Source organism: Pieris rapae, chromosome 9 (assembly GCF_905147795.1).
Source record: "Pieris rapae chromosome 9, ilPieRapa1.1, whole genome shotgun sequence".
Classification (NCBI taxonomy): Eukaryota; Metazoa; Arthropoda; class Insecta; order Lepidoptera; family Pieridae; genus Pieris; species Pieris rapae.
The window spans coordinates 2,393,312-2,410,762 of NC_059517.1; the positions used below are offsets into that span (position 1 = coordinate 2,393,312).

Sequence of the window (17,451 nt, forward strand, 5' to 3'; positions counted from 1 at the left end):
TAATGCTGACAACAAACTTATAAGCTTTTTCCAAGCTTTGATCAATAGATAAATTCTAAGTTCAAAGTCCTTGTTGATACAAATAACAAAACCATATAATATCAAAGTAAAGCTCGAAACGTGTAAAACGTGATTCGCGAGCCATAACAATAAGTTCGTTACGAAAAACCTCGCCTTGCCGTTCTAAAATTACAAAATGCATGAATCTCGATATTATAGTTTTGCCGTAAAGAGTTTGCCCATAGGTGTTACCTTATTTGCGGATTGCATATAAAATCTATGCGGTAACGAATTTGAGACTGGCCATTTTTTTCTTTTTTTATACTGGTATTGGACTTTTAATTGTTTGTTGTCAAATATTTTAAATAAAATATACTTTTATTCGAGTAATAGAATTTTTTGTCAATTTAAAAAAAAACAAAGAGATCTGACTTTAGTTTTAGTATAAAACCTTACAATAAGTTTTAAAGATATCTGGATTTAGTTCTCTTCTGTAATAAATCAACGTATTTTGTGTTAAACTACAGTCCATACTACAATAACAACGTATTAAACTGTATAATGAGGATGTAATTCAGGATATGTTAGACCCCTGAACTTTCTACCGCCTAGGCCTTACACCTAAGGCCTAGTTACCCGATTTCTCACAACATTCGCTTTATGTTGCATCTGCCTGTACCTAATTTATTGTACCATTTGGTACAAGTAAAACCGATTTATATGGAACTTTCTATACAGCCTTAATAAACAACCTTATGATGATTTGATTTCTTCTTAACTTCAAAAACACAATTTACAATAAAATATTATCTTATCACAATACTACCCACTGTATAATTAGTTTAACATTGTTTGATAAATATATTATTTTATAATTTCCTATAACTGAAGGGGTTTAACTTTTTCTACCTATTGATCCCAACAACTATGTATTTACAATATACTGAATGAATTGCTCTTTAATTGATCTTTTGAATGTAATTGTTTCATTAACATTATGATTTTATTTCTGTCTGTGCTTGTTATCAAATGTAATTTGGTGTGCATTCTCAAATATAACGTTTAGGCAATAAATATGTACTATAATAAAATATTTTTGTTTTACAACTTCTAAAAGAATCTTTAATTCATACGATTTTTTTTATTTGCAGGTAAATAAATACAACTTTAAACAATCTATGGACGTAAGGGTAAATGTGGTATGAGTTTAAAACATAATTATTTGAATAAGCAACTCTTTCACCAAGTTTCTTGTGTGATTTAAAGAATAACGGAAATGTTGGAAAGACCTAGTGCACAAGTGATGGTTATCTTAAACTATACGGTAGTGTACTGCCTCTGACAAATAAATTAAAACATACAGAAAATATTCATACATTAAAATTTCAATGAGAGCTTATAAAATGTTGGCAACCTAAAGTTTAAAATTAATTAGATGAAATAGTTTCTTGGTTAACATTAGGGCTTTGAAGATGCGAACAAGGATTGCATTTGCGGCTTGTTAGATACGACAGTAATATATAATTGGATCGATACGATTTACGACGTCGTACACTTTCACATCCATTTATTACAAAATACGTTCACTAGCTTTCATTAACTGCATTTTATATGCAATAAGTTTCGACTATGTATGAGGCCCACAAAACACGTATAGAAATATTGAAGAGTTTTTGGGAAGTGAAACTTCTTTAGACACATTAGGGTAAAATTTACCCTAATGTGTCTAAAGAAGAATTTACGGAACGTGACGAAGATGTGCAGCGTTTTTGAATAAAAGAGAGAGCGATTGAGAGGGAGTAAGAAAGGAAGATCGAGAAAAAAAAACACGCTATTGGTTTATGTATTTAGTAGTGAGTTTTAGTATTAGAATTATTTAGTAGTTACATATTAAAACTTTAGATGGAAATTCTGTCGCATTACATTTAAAAAAAAATTATGTCTTTTATATGTTTCATCTTTTTTATTCCTGCGAAATGATGGTTCTATCATACGAATGGCCTAAGCTAGCAAACGCAACAAAGGCTTCAACTGAATATCTTTCAGGTCGTTAATTAAACGGCTAACTTTTAGGCTGTTAATTGAATGGTTAATTAATATAGTGGCTGCGACAGCTACACTATATTAAGAGACAATTTCTTAAAAAAAAATATTTATTTTAGTCGTTAGAACCGCAACTGCTATATAAAAGATTGATCCAGGTCAATAGAATTATAAACGAAGTTAATCAGGGGTTTTAAATCGTGCAAATTGTTCAGCAGTAACGCTTTAAATCACAGTAAGGCAGGTGCAAACGCGTCAGCCTCTAAATCAAACGACCCTTATCGATGAAGCCTTCATAAATATTGAATACGTAACCTGATCCAGTTGCGTAAATGAATGCGTATGACTCTTTAATTGATTAATTATTGATTAAATCATTTTGACAAGTATTGGGTGTGTTGTGATTTGTTACATGTTTTATTTAGATTTCATCTGTAACCATGTTCCGACTATGGACCTTCATATATTTGTAATCCAGCGTTGAACGAGGGTACTTTAATACAGTCAATATAATACAATTAATGGTTATGTTTTAGTGAGCCGGTCTCAAGGTGCAAATCGGAGTATTTATTGTACGTTTTATTTACGCAGACATTTTTCAATCACTGAAAATCGAACCTAGCCCCTCTGAGTTAAGTGTCAATTCACGGGGCAGACATTTCTGTCAGTATTCAATGATTTCTTCTTATTCAAATCGCCTGGAATTAACCTGGTCTAAGAGTCATATTATGTAGTACCCGTACAGTCAGATATAGTTAGATAGTACCCGTAAAGAAATTAAGAAGTCATTCAGAGCGGGCCTCGAAAGTGGTTCATTGTTAAATATCACATTATGTCACAAGAGAAGACAGTACATGTCTGTCACCAGGCGAGAGCTGATGCGTATCAGTGTGATCGTGACAGCGATGGGAATAAACCCACGATCCGTTGTGCAACTCCCGTCACGGTGTGTCGTGGTGATTTTATCGAACACCATACAACAAGCTTATGTCAAATATTAAGTTCTTAAGGTTATTCTGAGTGGAGAAGATCACTCCTGAATCTCAAGACAGCATTGAATTGCATACGGGAGTGATGCTTAGCCTCGATGACTTGATTAGGACTTTTAACTTCTGAAATGTTTTTTATATACATATTTATAAATCAAACTTATTTTCACATTTTAATATTTGTCGTTAGACGTATCGTAACTACATGTTTCTCGTCTGTAGAGTGTAGTCCCTCTTTATACAATAATCTCCAGTAAACAAATCGAATAGATAACGCTGTATTAATAACGATAAAGGTTGATGGAAAGGTATATTATGTTTATAACGTTCATTATTTTCAATCCGTACTAAACTATAATGATAATAAAGACTTTATTCATGCCAAAAGGGTTGTGACAAAATTCAGCTGTCGCTAGTTTCTACACTAGAGAGTCCCTGTATTGCGGGTAACTAGATACATTAAGTATGCAAAATAATAGTAATGTGTGAGTGTGTATATGCGCATGAATTTGAGAGTTGTTTTGATCGTGTGTCATTTAGTTTTTGGAATCTCAAAGCCATCCCAAGATACGTAGTTTGAAATCCAATTCGGCTAGCGTAATTTTTCATGTGATTTGCGAGTTTATATCTGGATATTTTGACTATCTCAGAATCCATAGACTGGGGAATTTTATTATACAAGATTATGAATCGTATGGTAAAAGCGTAGCCAACTTTTAAGTCGTTTAATTTTACGACAATAGGTTAATAAGCTTAGGAAGGAAACAGAATCACATCTTTCATACATTTACAGATTCTGAACCCAGTATAAATCTCAAAGCGTGGGAAGTACATAATATTCATGTACCCTATTCTTAGGAAATATTTAAGTAATTGTCGAGTTAATCCAGGTAGGTGTGCGGCAATAAATAAAACAAAAGCAAAAGTCAATTTCTCGCCAAGTGATCGTTAAAACGTGGTCACGACCGAAATCTTAAAGCACTCGGATTTACGATTACTGCACTATATTTATTCCACTCAATGCTATGCTATATAAAAAGTATAAAACAAAAATCCATAGTTAAAAAGTTTCATATGAATACCTATTAAATTAAATAATACAGAACACGATGATTTGGAGAAAGCGAACAGCGATTTTTTATACAAAATTAAGTGTCGTTATTTATTTATTATATCATTTTATCAGCAGTTATTAGACAATGTCTAAACAATTACATTATACACAAAAGCCAATAACGGAATACACATTCGAACATAAACATAAGACAGAGTTAATTTACTTATAGAAAAAAAGATATATTTAGTAAATTGTAGGATGCATTGATCATTATTTTTACTAGCCATTATATTATGTCTAATAAAGTAAACCAGAGATTTTTATATTATTTTTAAGCATTTTTTATTTAAATTAAATAATTGCTGGGAATTTGTGTTATAATCTTTAGGTTTACATGAGTAAACAAGTCTGAGTAAAAAAACACGAAAGCACCGAAAACCCCCAGTGTTGTCAGAATTGAAATATACTCGCCTTTATGTTAAAATAGATTGAATTATACCAATTTAAGTGTTATTTCTTATTAAAGGCTATGGCACTTTTAAATTACGAGTGTAGGCATCGTCTGGTATTTCAAACATTAACAACAATTTTGGCAATATCTATGAACTAATATAAATAAATCAGCGGTGCTACAATCTTTTTAGGTTTTGGCATCAGATTTCTGTATATGTTTTATGATCATTTGGTAATCTAATAGGCAAGTAGGTGATCAGCCTCCTGTGCCTGACGCACACCGTTGATTTTTGGTTCTAGGCAAGCCTTAAAAAGAAAGTCCATCGGTGCAATGGGGATCGAACCTACGATCTCTGTGATGGTAGAAATCGTGAAAAAGAGTGGCGGAGAATTTATTGCCAGTTCTTTTCTTCCGTTCTACGCCCTTGATTTGAGAAAAAAATAAGATTAATTTAATATTGTTTTTTTTTTTTGACGTTCATAAAGATACATTATGTGACCTATATGAATAAATGAATTTTGACTTTTGAGTCGCACGCTGAAGTCACCAGGCCAACACTGCTTTTATATAATATATAATACACAGTGCCTTATATAAGATGCAGGCTTTCAAAGCTAAGGCTTCACACAGCATACAGCCTTACAAGTTCATGTTAAGTAGATATTATATCAGCATTAAATCGAGCGGTCATTTTGACTCCACGTTTTGTATTACTGTCACCTTACTGTATTGTGATTTTGCATCTCATTTATTCATTTAGCCTTTCCTTTTTAAAGCTGGTTACATAAGAGTATACATTATTTTATCTTAGCATTTAAAAGTAATACATAACACAATTAAAAGCATTGAATTTAATTTTGTTAAGTAATTTTTTGTAAATTCTTTTACAGGGTGGAATTTATTATACCATATAAAAGAAAAATACTTTAAACAATGATAAATTAGCAATTTCACTCGTAAGTCACACATATTAATTAAAAAAAAAAAAAAAACTTCGAGCTTTTGAACATACTCCTAGGAATAGAGAAAGAAACTAACCAATTCGACTTAGGGTCCTTCAAGAAAAGAGCGTACCAATTCTTAAAAGGCCGGCATCTCACTCGCGAGCCCACTGATAGTATCCATGGGCGACGGTATCACTTAACATCAGGTGAGCCTCCTGCCCGTTTGCCCCATGTTCTATAAAAAAAAAGCTAAAAGCGAATAAATTTTAATTTTGTGTCAATTATAATGATAAAAAATTATAATATATTATCTAAGATTTTTATATTATCTTCGAAAAAGATCGCTCGTTAACGATAATTAATTATTTTAATCTGACAATTTTGTACTACTATGTTAATTGTAAATCGTCATACAATTCAGAAGCTTCAACATCGAAAGCGAACGAACATTGTAAAATTGCACAACAATTACCAACACGGCAAGCCCTTCATATTATCTGTGGAATATATCAAGATCGGCGTGGCCGCTGGTGACAGAATACAAATGTCGACCTCATAATTCCTAACAAATACCACGTCTTGGGTCACCTTATGAAGTAAACAATTGGTGGTATGAAGATAAGACAACAATTTGTTCAACATCTTAAATTGGGAATTAATATTATTTACCGACTACGCGTTGTCAAGATTTTACATGAAACGATTGTAGCCTGTTGCGTTGGCTGTGAAAAGCGTATTCTATTTTTCAGGCCATTTTTGTGGCATGCTTTTACTATAGGAGAAGGCGCACGATATTAACTGATCGCAGTTCTCATCTTGTCTTGTCTTGCCAACAGTAAAACTGCTACTGCACTTTTTTTTATAGAACAGGACAAACGGAAAGGAGACTCATATGAAGTCAAGTTATACCGCCGCTCATGAACAATATATTTTGAATATAGAAACTTTAATAAAGGAGGCCAAATCTATTACAACCTAATGCGACTCATAGAATATAGATGGCAGCACTTGACATAGATCTGAAGCACGCACATCTGATATCTGGCCCTTAAGTTACCTTAAAGTGTTGAATGCTCATCACGTTATTACTAACGTGATGAGCATTCAACACTTGAAGCGAAACTGGGCTATTTAGGATATAAATAAAACTCAAAGTGACTCTGATACATTTTACACATAAATAATATAAAATATCTTTAAACAAATAAACTTCACTGTTTTTTTTAATTGTAAAATTATTTATTTAAATGAATCCTATACATAACAATCAAATATACAGCATTTACAACTTTGTAACCTACGTAGTAATAATTAAAATTTTACAAAAAGAAAATTAAAACAAATATAAAAAGTTTGGTCCCTGTGGTACTTTTAACGCTGGCATCATTTTAACGCTGTATTTTGATACTTATTCTTGAGCGAGGAAAGCATCAGCTCTGGGATCATCGGTACTATCTACCAGGCGCCATCTTAAAAATATAATTAGGGCCTATGCACTTGAACTTCACTGCCCAAGAGTCTCTACTCTAAAGGGAACGTATTCGAAGTTAGAGGAAAGACTTTTATATTTAGCCGTTTATTAATTTCCGCCTGCTCTGCGACTGCCCCAGCTTTTATGATAGAAGTAATTTATCTATTACTTCTAGTACAATCTAATTTTACCTATATGTTTTTGAACGATATGTTTATAATCTTCTTAAACATGTATTTTTTGTTAATACATTTAACCAAGACATTAAACTATCAGACACGCAGAAAATCCACAATATTCTATCAATAGGATTTAGGATGAGTATTATATACCTATGCATTTTCTTTTAGGTACAAGGTTCTAGTCTTGACTACATGGAACAAACAATTTTGTGAGTTCGTTTGATTAGATATATTAACTGTAACTGTGGTTACACTAACTACTTTAACAGTTAAAAATCGCTTAGACACCTAACAGAGCTTTAGCTACAAGGTACTTAACAAAGTTCGCATAATATATAGCATATGCAAGTCTAATAAGCCTAACTAAGATAAAATTAAGTCATATATAATATATTGATAGACTAATTATAATACCAAATAGTTATCATAATATTGTATAATTTTTATTTTTCCCGTTCATAATACATATTGTATATTAACCACTTGTCGCTCGGCCGTCCCGGTATCGACATATATATCGGGAAATATTTTTTAAATATTTTGAAATTAAAATAACCTATGATAGCCGGTGATAATCTTAAAGATTTTTAAGAGAATTTAATCGTTAAAACAATGCAAATCTATCTTCTTTGTAATATTAGTAGAGATATAAAAAACAATTAAAGAAATAAACCCCTAGAAAAAGATGAATCTTCTGAAATACAAGAAGCACAAAAAATACGCAATTAAGTTCACATGACTAATAATAATTTAGCAAATGTAACCAGCGCAAATTGGGTGTAATTAGGTTCACACCACGCCATTAACGTGGCGTTTAAACAATGCTTATTTTAAACCACTTTTTGCTTTCTAATTATTCTTGTGAATTTAAAGCTTTAGAGAATTGAGAAATTAGTTTTTGTATAGCTTTTACTTAGATTTGTATTTTAAAGGATTTAGTATTTTAATACTGTTTTTTTTATTCTCGTGAATATTGTTTTTTTTTTAATTTCTTATGCTTATGTTCTAATATAATTTATGTGTATGTGTTAAATTTGTTATGGCATATTTTCTTATTAAGGTATGTATTTTTTTAGACCGTATAAAGAAATATATGTCTTCACAAAATCACTTCTACTGCTTATTCTACTATCTAATCACTACTACTACTTATTCTATTTATCTTGTTCATACTAATTATTTTCGCATAGAATCCGTTTATATATTTTTTTTTTAACTTTTACAATTAAATACATTTAGAAAATATTTAAAGCCTTTTACAAATGTATGTTTAACCATGTTATTTATAAATACTCTGTGCAGTTTCTATTATTTCTCAAGTTGGTATCATATCGCTTTAATGAATTTTGTAACAACCAAAATAGATTACTTTTTTTGCCAAACTAATAACAGACAACAAAAACCACTGGATCACCTGTTTGCGGTGACTCAGCGTCTGCTAACTCAGACATCGCTAAAACCGACAAAGTAACGTATCTCTATCTTTCTGTAAAGTATAGAAGGAGACAGCATTAGTTTTGAAATACTTTCCACAGGTCGTTATTATCAAATTATGTCTTATACATTCACTAAAGCCATATGTAGGCGAAACCTTTAAATTTCGACTATAATACCCGACATATGGCGTGTATATTAAAACTAAAGGTCAAAATATCAACAATAAAAACTTAGAATATTTATACATTTTATCCACAAGAAAGCAGTGTTAAATCCAGCGTGCGTCTCTCATCAGTAAGGTCGTAGGTTCGATCCAGCTGTGCACCAATGGACATTCTGTATATGTGCGTGATGAACATTAGCGCGAAGGTGAAACAAAACATCGTGAGGAAACCGGCTTTTTTTAGACCCAAAAATTCGACATGCGCGTGTCAGGCACAGAAAGCTGATCTATTCTTGTCTATTAGATTTACAAATGATCATGAAACAGATACAGCAATCTGAGGCCCATACCTGAAAGGGTTGTACCGCCACTGATTTTTGTTTTCGGCTCGGCTAATATAGAGTACAATGCCTTAAAATTGCCAGTTTAAACCCCTAGGTATTGAATAAAGATTCACCATAATATTTATTATTACATCAAAGTCAAGTGAAAGTAATGATTACGTTTGTATTCATAAAATTAAGTGATCAATTGCTCTTTAAAAATGTGTATAATTTTTGAAGAGTAATTATCTGGATTGAATATTATGTCTTCATTTACGACAGAATACTTGATTATCGTGCATTAATGATATTAAATTTTAATGATCAGTAATAAGTGATCATTAAAATGAGTAGGGTCTCGTCTGTATTTCGTCGGAAAAGATTAAAATTATTCGAATTCATAAGTTTACGATTGTACCAACGAATTCAATTAAAACTTTTTTAATGATAACGATTAATAGTTGGTATTTTGCGTATCGTTTTGACAATTTACATTACTATTCTAGTGTTAAAGGCACGTTACGCAAGCCTTATTGATGACAAAAATATTGCCAATTTAACGAATCGATCTCAAATTAACGGTCAATATGCAATGAATATTTTGGCAAAGGTCACAAAAGGAAAGCGAACGGTAGTTGGTACAAACATGTCGAGTAATGATTATGCAATCTCTGTTTACAGCGAAACGGTATAAAAATTGCTCCAATTATTTTCTACAATTAAGTAAAAGTTCAATTATGAGTACATTGCTGATCTATATTAAAATTTAAACAAATTCAATTAGTTATAAAAAAAAAATTAACGCGTCTGCTTTGAAGTGGATAATCTTCACAAACAGCTTCGCTTCTAACTTTTTAATACTCGTGCGGCCAATTTCGATCGCAATGTCATTTGTCGCTCGTGAATCATGAACTTGCATCGCCTCACAATAAAGGACCATGTCGCGACACTCACACGCAAACGACATTCGAATTTAATTACGGACTCTTGATTTATGTATCTTTTAATTTGAGAAGATGATTTAGGTCCACAAATTCCAAGAACGAAACAAATTCTTAAACCCGTTCAACAATCTGTCATTGTGCTTAATAAACCTTGGATCATGCACTCATTTAGTTCACGCCAAGAATACAAATTACGCAAATCAATTATGAACTAACTATGTAACAATTGACAACTTGATTTTGCCAATAATAAATTATTTATCCTTACAGATCTGGCGGCGTTGCGGCAACTGCTAGAGAGTGAGACTGGCGGCACAACTTGTCCGAGTTGTAACATGCCCTTTGATAAGGGCAAAAAGAGAAAGCTGATTGACACGTGCGGACATGAAAGGTGCTACGCTTGCATGTTTAGAAACGAAGCGTGCCCCATCTGCGCTCGGAAGAGCCAAGGAAGAAAGATCATGGAGAGGTATACTCCTTCGCCGCAACGGTCGGAGCCTGAGTGGCAATCGCCTATGCGTTTACCGAAACCACCGAAGGCAGCCAGCCTCGCCCAAAGCTGCCCCACACCGCCACATACCAGGAGAAGATTCTTCCTGAGTCCGAAATCATTACGAAGTCCATTTGGACACCGCGCTAGCCGACATTCGAATGAAAATCACGTACCTTTATCAGGTAAGATTATTTTTACTCACAAAATTCACCAGCGCTGATTACATATACCTTTTACTTTTACATGTAGTTGCATCACCCATCCATTCATATTTAGATTCAGAGGATTCTACGGCAAGTAGTGACAGACATAGCGCCCACGCCTCATCGCCGGATGTACGTAGGTTCCGCAAAGGACCGGTTGTCTAGCTGAATGTTTATTAATGGGTCGAACTTTTGCAACACTGCCCGCGCAGACAGCAAGCCGACGAATTATCTCGGCATCTGTTACATTTTCTATTTCCATTAATTACATCATTTAAATGTACCTGGATCACAGCTGCGTTCGCTATTAGTTTCAACTAAACGTTTAGTTTTAATCAGCCGTGCGACGTTTGTATCTATTAAGTGTTAATGTTAATATTGTCCTTTATGATTAGTTGTTTCAATTATTACAGCAACGTGCTTTTCATAAACTGATATCATAATTATGCTATTAATTAAATTTGGAATTTTTTTATGAGACGCAATTCTTACTTTATTGACTTCTGCGTTATTTTATGACTTAGCAGCAGCAGACCTTAGAAATTTCTCATTTCGACAGGATTACCAGAAGAAGGTCCAAGAAGCGCAGCATGGACAAGTCTAGTGTTCAATAAAATAAGATCGTTGTGGTCCGCAAACTCATCCGTGCCTCAGGGACTCAATCAATTGACAGGCACGATAATTATTATGTCTGAGGAATGTCGATCAAATGATAAGCATGATTCACTTGCTATAAGACAAAACTTGACCCCAATATTTAAATGTATTTCATAGTTTATTCATCAGAGTCATTAAGTCAGTTTACTTTAAAATGGATTATTGCAAGGTTCAATTCTGTAACCACAAAGTTTAATTCGATCCACATTCCTGAGCCGTACAAGTTTTGCACTCTGCCTGATTTCGACCGCTCCATATTATTTGATGCACAGCTTTTCAAAACCGGTTGATTTGGTTTGTTTTGTATTTGTTTGTGTATCACAGCTTGATATTCATATATTGTTAACTGCTTCGATTTTTAAGAGACCGTTTATAAATGGCCGTTTGGTGAAATTTGAATAACGTTCAAAACGTAATTTGGACAAGGATTAATACTTAAATACAATAAATTTAGATTGGTGATAAAATACTTATACGTGGGTGAATACGATACTAAGATAACGTTATTGAGATCGAGATAACGATCTATTAAGTTATTGCTTTACTTGAAAACAGCTACTATTAAAATTTTAATTATACGTTCTACGCTTGGTATGCTACAATTAAGATATACAGCAGTTTCGTACATGATCAAAATTTAAATCAATATATATGTACAAGTGTTTGACCGGTACTTGACCATAGCAGTAACATCAGCGTCGCCAACGCATGATAAAGAGAAGCACGGTTGTATAGACAATGAGAAAAATATTTTTGGTACGAACAAAGCTTCACGATGAACTTTGCTAGTTCATAGTAGAAAAAGAAAACAATTAGAATTTTAATCTTCTGTTAGAACAGCTACCTGTTATCCGTGCTACCAATCACAACAATGCAGTATTTATATAGTGTGGCACCACACAATTAGCATACTTAATCTATCAATAACCCTATATGCATATTTTTCGCATTCAATACCACGCATCACTTGAAATGCATACTGTTTAGTGTCGACTCCAACGCATAAACAAACCATAAACAATGGAGAATAGCACAGACTAATCGGTCGCTATTTTAAATCAACTTATGTAGGAGTCCTAAACAAATGACAAAAATTATTAATAATTTAAAAAATTGAAAGTATGACCATCTTAAGCTTAGGTTAATTAGGTTACTAAGGATATTCGTCACTTGCACTACAGTAGTTTTATTAACTCAAAGAATTTAGTTCCCATTAAGGGTATCCATTGTATCAAGAATCATAATTTGTCAACGCATTTTTATCCTATCTATTTAGTAGTTCCCTTTCCCAATTCGACTAAAATATAAGATTAGTGTGTATATATATATTTAGAACTAGCGGCTCGGCTTCGCATTGATAATTTATATTTAAACATTTTGTGTATGTACACGTAGTGTATGACTGGCTCACTTTGTACACGGGACTTGATAAAAACATAATGATCACAGTATAAATTACATCAACGGGTAAAATTTTTAAACATTTCACTGAGGTTGAGTATGTATAGCCTATATTTATCAGTGACAATGCACCATTCAAATGTTGAAAGAATTTTTAAAATCGGTCCAGTACTTTTTGAGCCAATTCGTTACAAAAATACATACAAATCTTTCCTCTTTATAATGTTAGTACAGATATCGGAGTCTTCAGGAAATATAAAATTTTATTAAACAATAATTATTTTACTTAAAACCTGTTCTCTATTATAAAATTAATTTAGATATTGAAACCGTGGGATTATAATAATTTATATGCTCCAAATACAGACAATTGTTTGAAAGATGCTAAATATGATAAACGGCTACAATATGAACAAGGCCGTATTTTACATACCAATTTATTGCTATCTGCGTAAATATCGGACGAATTGTTTAGAGCACAGAATACGTATACAGTAGGAAGAAATTAGGAATACTAATTATAAAAAAAAATTACAATTAAATTTGGTTTTTATAAACACTTAGATGTTTCACGATAATTCAATGTAATAATAAAAATCCAACTGATATTTGATATTGTTAGGGAGGCAAAGGCTCTGCTTTTCTTATCTCCACCTTCGTTGAATCAAAAAAGAAATATTTTTATAAAATCACCAAATATGCTGCAAACAACTTTACTGTACTTTACGTTTACTGTACTTTTACATTAACGATATTTCACGTGTTTAGGCGCGAGAATTTTTATTTGTAAATAATTTTATTCTTTTACTAACAATAAAATATATTCCATAGGTTTAAGTCAAGACAACGCCTCTATTTCACTACATAGAGATTAGCGTTTTTAAATATGTACGCCAGTCAAACGTCGCGTTCCTACACGATCCTTCTGTTTTAAGAGAACTAGCGATAGCCCATGGCTGGTGGGCCGGTCGCTTATTCACAGATTATGTCATCTATATCGACCAAGGTGAAAGACGCCCTCACAGACATTGTCATGTTGAGTTTCGAAATGTAGACAAGCTTGAACCTACACTTTTAAACCCAAAGTCCGGTAATACACAAATAATCAACTTTACACCAACATAAAAAGCTCACACGCCGTTGTAATAAAAACATATATGTTATATATTTATGGTGATAGTATTTATTAAGTATTGATAAGTTTGAGATGCTGATAATAAGAAAATTAGACAAGCAAAGAAATACAGACGTGACTTAGAACCGGTAACAGACCTTCTCACCAAGATAGACCAAATGAAATGGAGATGGATAGGTCATGCTACGGAGCTCCCGTGAAAAATGGAGCAAAATATTGACGGATTGGTACCCTAGAGACAGAAACCGAAGAAGAGGCCGACAACGCAAAAGATGGCAGGACGAACTTAAATTAAAAGTAGGCTACTGGAGAAGTCTTAATGGATAGAGAACAGTGAAAAGGTTAGAAGAGGCACACCGAACTCCGAGATATAATGTATTAAAAATCACCGATCATAGAGTTTCGGAATATAAAGGATTTATTATTTTACTTTGACACATGTGTTCTATTTACTATTGAGAAACTACTCAAAGGGAAAAAGCAGTGGATAATCGGAGAATAAACAATAACAATGAAAGTATGTATTTTTTACTTCAGTTTCTGAAAACACAGACTTGCGACTAAATAATAACCGTGTGAGCTTATAGGTCAATTAATTCTATCAAAATTAACGGTGCTTTAATTGACTCATAGATGTCGTGTCAGCTCAAGCGTGTGATGTCAAAGGTCAAAACCTCTGTGAATGTACTTTTTGTGAGGACTTCAACGTCTAGTTTTCGAATAATATAATTAGTATTAAACCGAATAATATTTTCTGACCTCAACTGTTACTCAAACGTGTAACTAACAAATATTATGTAAAGAGAAATTTGGTAAAAAAACTATTAACTCGATTACTCCGTTAGATTACATTAAGTTTATGTTATTATGTTTAACTTTACTACTCGACCTACGACGGAGAAAAGGCCTCCACCAAATTCTTCTATATGTCTCTTCTTTATTCCTTCTTCTCAGGTTTCTAGTGAGCGTCCACTCTTTTATCATTTCATAATAGAAATATGTACTCGTATAGTCATAGTTATACGTAATTGTATGTTCGTATCAAATATTTTGATAGATATAAAACAAGTTCGTTTTTAGTGAATTAAATTATTAAAATGATTAAATGTTAGTTATTAGGTTAAAGTTATTTCATAGGAATTTACGCTTACAACGTAAACAAGATATGAATACTGATTAGTACATTATAGAAGTTAGAAAATTAAACATAGGATTCTATATACATTTTATTGGAATTTGAAATACTACAAATATAAAGTACTTTAATAAGTATTGTCATAAAAATTTAACTTCTATCAGAATATTTATTTATAATAGCTAATTAGTGTGTTAAGTTAAAAATACTATAATAGTCATGATGGGAATGTCATTTATTCTTTAAAAATAAGCGCTGAAAGGAAAACTTTTTATTTTACTTAAAATGTCGGTGTGCTTTGACTTTTAACAAAAAGAAATATATAATATATGAATATGTACATTGTTCTCCATTGCCATCATTAAAAACATTATTTCAAAATACTGCTTTTAATAAAACAATATTTGAACGTAAAGTTTCCACTTACTTCTTGAAATTACAAATAAAACAGTCTTAAAATAACACAAAGCTACAAACATATTATGTTTCAACAAAGTTACGTGCCTTAACCATTGAATTTATTGTGCATTGCAACATTTTTATTCACAGCTTTATTAAAATGTTTCAATAAAACCGTACTTTATCTGGAAATTGACAGGTGACGTTTAAAGCGATTTGACAGAAAGTTGACATTACGCGATAAGAGTTGCACGAGTTTCGATGTTTCGATAATGGACTTTCGAAATTGTTGAATTCATTATTATGATGTTAAAATTCACAAAAATGGCGACCAAATATTACATTATGGAGTATTATTACTTTTGCGAGTGAATATTTCTTACGAAATAAGAAGAAGTTGGTGGCTTCAGCATGCGACTCTCATCTCTGCGGTTGTAGGTTCGATCTCAGGCTGGCCACCAATGGACTTTCCATACGCACATTTAATATTCACTCGAACGGTGAAGGAAAAGATCGTGTGGAAACCGGCTTGCCTTAGATTCAAAAAGTCGACTGCGTGCGTCAGGCACAGAAGGCTGATCACCTACTTGATAATGAAACTGATATGAGGCCCAGACCTAAAAAGATTGTAGCGCCACTGTTTTCTTATAAAGATTTTATATCAGGAGCTAACGATCTTGTTGTATAAAACAAACACATAATAAAAAAATAAAATAAAATAAAATAAAAATAGCCTTTATTACTGATTAACCTGATACAAATATACATTAGATTTATTTCAATTTTCGGTATCAGTTTGCCTTTTGGCATAGGCCTCCCCTAGGCTTTCCCATCCATGTCTATCTGCGGCTTTTCTTTGCCATGTTGTTCCAGCTATATTTCTAATATCGTCCTCCCATCTTGTTTTTGGCCTTCCTTTCTTTCTTTTCCCATCCCGAGGATACCATTCAGTAACATCTTTTGTCCATTTTCCCTTCTTGTTTCTTACCATATGGCCTACCCAGTTCCATTTAAGCTTTTTCACTGTGTGAGTGACATCCATAACTTTTGTTTTGCTTCTTATATTCTTAAGTTTAACTTTGTCTCTTAGCTTGAGGTTTAGGATGCTCCTCTCCATTTTGTTTTGGCACACTCTGAGTGCTCCACTCTGTTTGCTAGTGAGGGCCCAGGTTTGTGCTCCATAGGTTAAAGTTGGTAGTATGCAAGAGTTGAACAATGTAGTCTTATCTTTAAGGGGCATATGTGGATTCTTCATAACTTCCTTTAGAGACCAGAATCTTTTCCAAGCTTTATTTATTCTGATGTTAATTTCTTTTTGCATTTGATTTTCCGGTGCAATGATCTGTCCTAAATATGTATATTCATCGACATATTCTATTTGATTTGAGTCTAACAGTATAGGTGTTTTTATGTTGTTTGTCATTAGTTTTGTTTTGTCTAGATTCATAGTCAGACCCACCTTTCTGCTCTCTCTGTCTAATTGCGTTAACATTGTTTTTAAGACATAATTATATTTAACACATAATAATATTAGTTTTTTAAATTACTCATACACATCTACAAACAAATACTGAAGATAGCAAATAGGAAAGCTATATAGTTTTAAAAACTTTACATTCGGGGGTCATGCCAGCTTAAACTTGGGGTTTGAGCTCAAATCAAAATTATACATAATAGTAAAACTAATTGCAGTATTTTAAGATTATAGTTCAGTTGTATAACAAAAGAACCAGTGTTGCGCAATATCTGTACCTTACTTCCCACTGACATTTGATTTAACAATTCAAACCACTGTCAGGGTCAATTGCTTTCAGTGACGTGAACTTGACAGCTGACATTTTATATTAGAAAACAAATTATGATAAAATGTTGCGCAGTAAACTATTTTGGATTTTCATTGTATCGGTCTCAATTGATTAAAATGTCTCAAACTAAATAAACGCAACTTATTTATTGCACTACAAAATCCGTGTTGCTTTCAATATTCGTAGTCAGTGATAGTCTTTAGTTTGTCATAATTG

General features: G+C 32.5%; 1 protein-coding gene across 4 annotated transcripts in view; it reads left to right on the top strand.

Annotated features, from left to right (window-relative positions):
* The window catches only part of LOC111002784 (protein TANC2), a 215,545-nt gene that overhangs the window by 185,547 nt on the left and 12,547 nt on the right, over nt 1-17,451 (top strand). For 2 of the 4 annotated variants that reach the window (XM_045629544.1, XM_022273000.2), the window contains 2 exons: nt 10,278-10,682; nt 11,263-11,376. In XM_045629544.1, coding sequence (XP_045485500.1) covers nt 10,278-10,682; nt 11,263-11,376 — 519 coding nt within the window. Of the gene's footprint in view, nt 1-7,330; nt 7,350-10,277; nt 10,683-11,262; nt 11,377-17,451 lie in introns of those variants that run through there. The other 2 variants (XM_045629546.1, XM_045629545.1) reach the window with 2 other exon arrangements.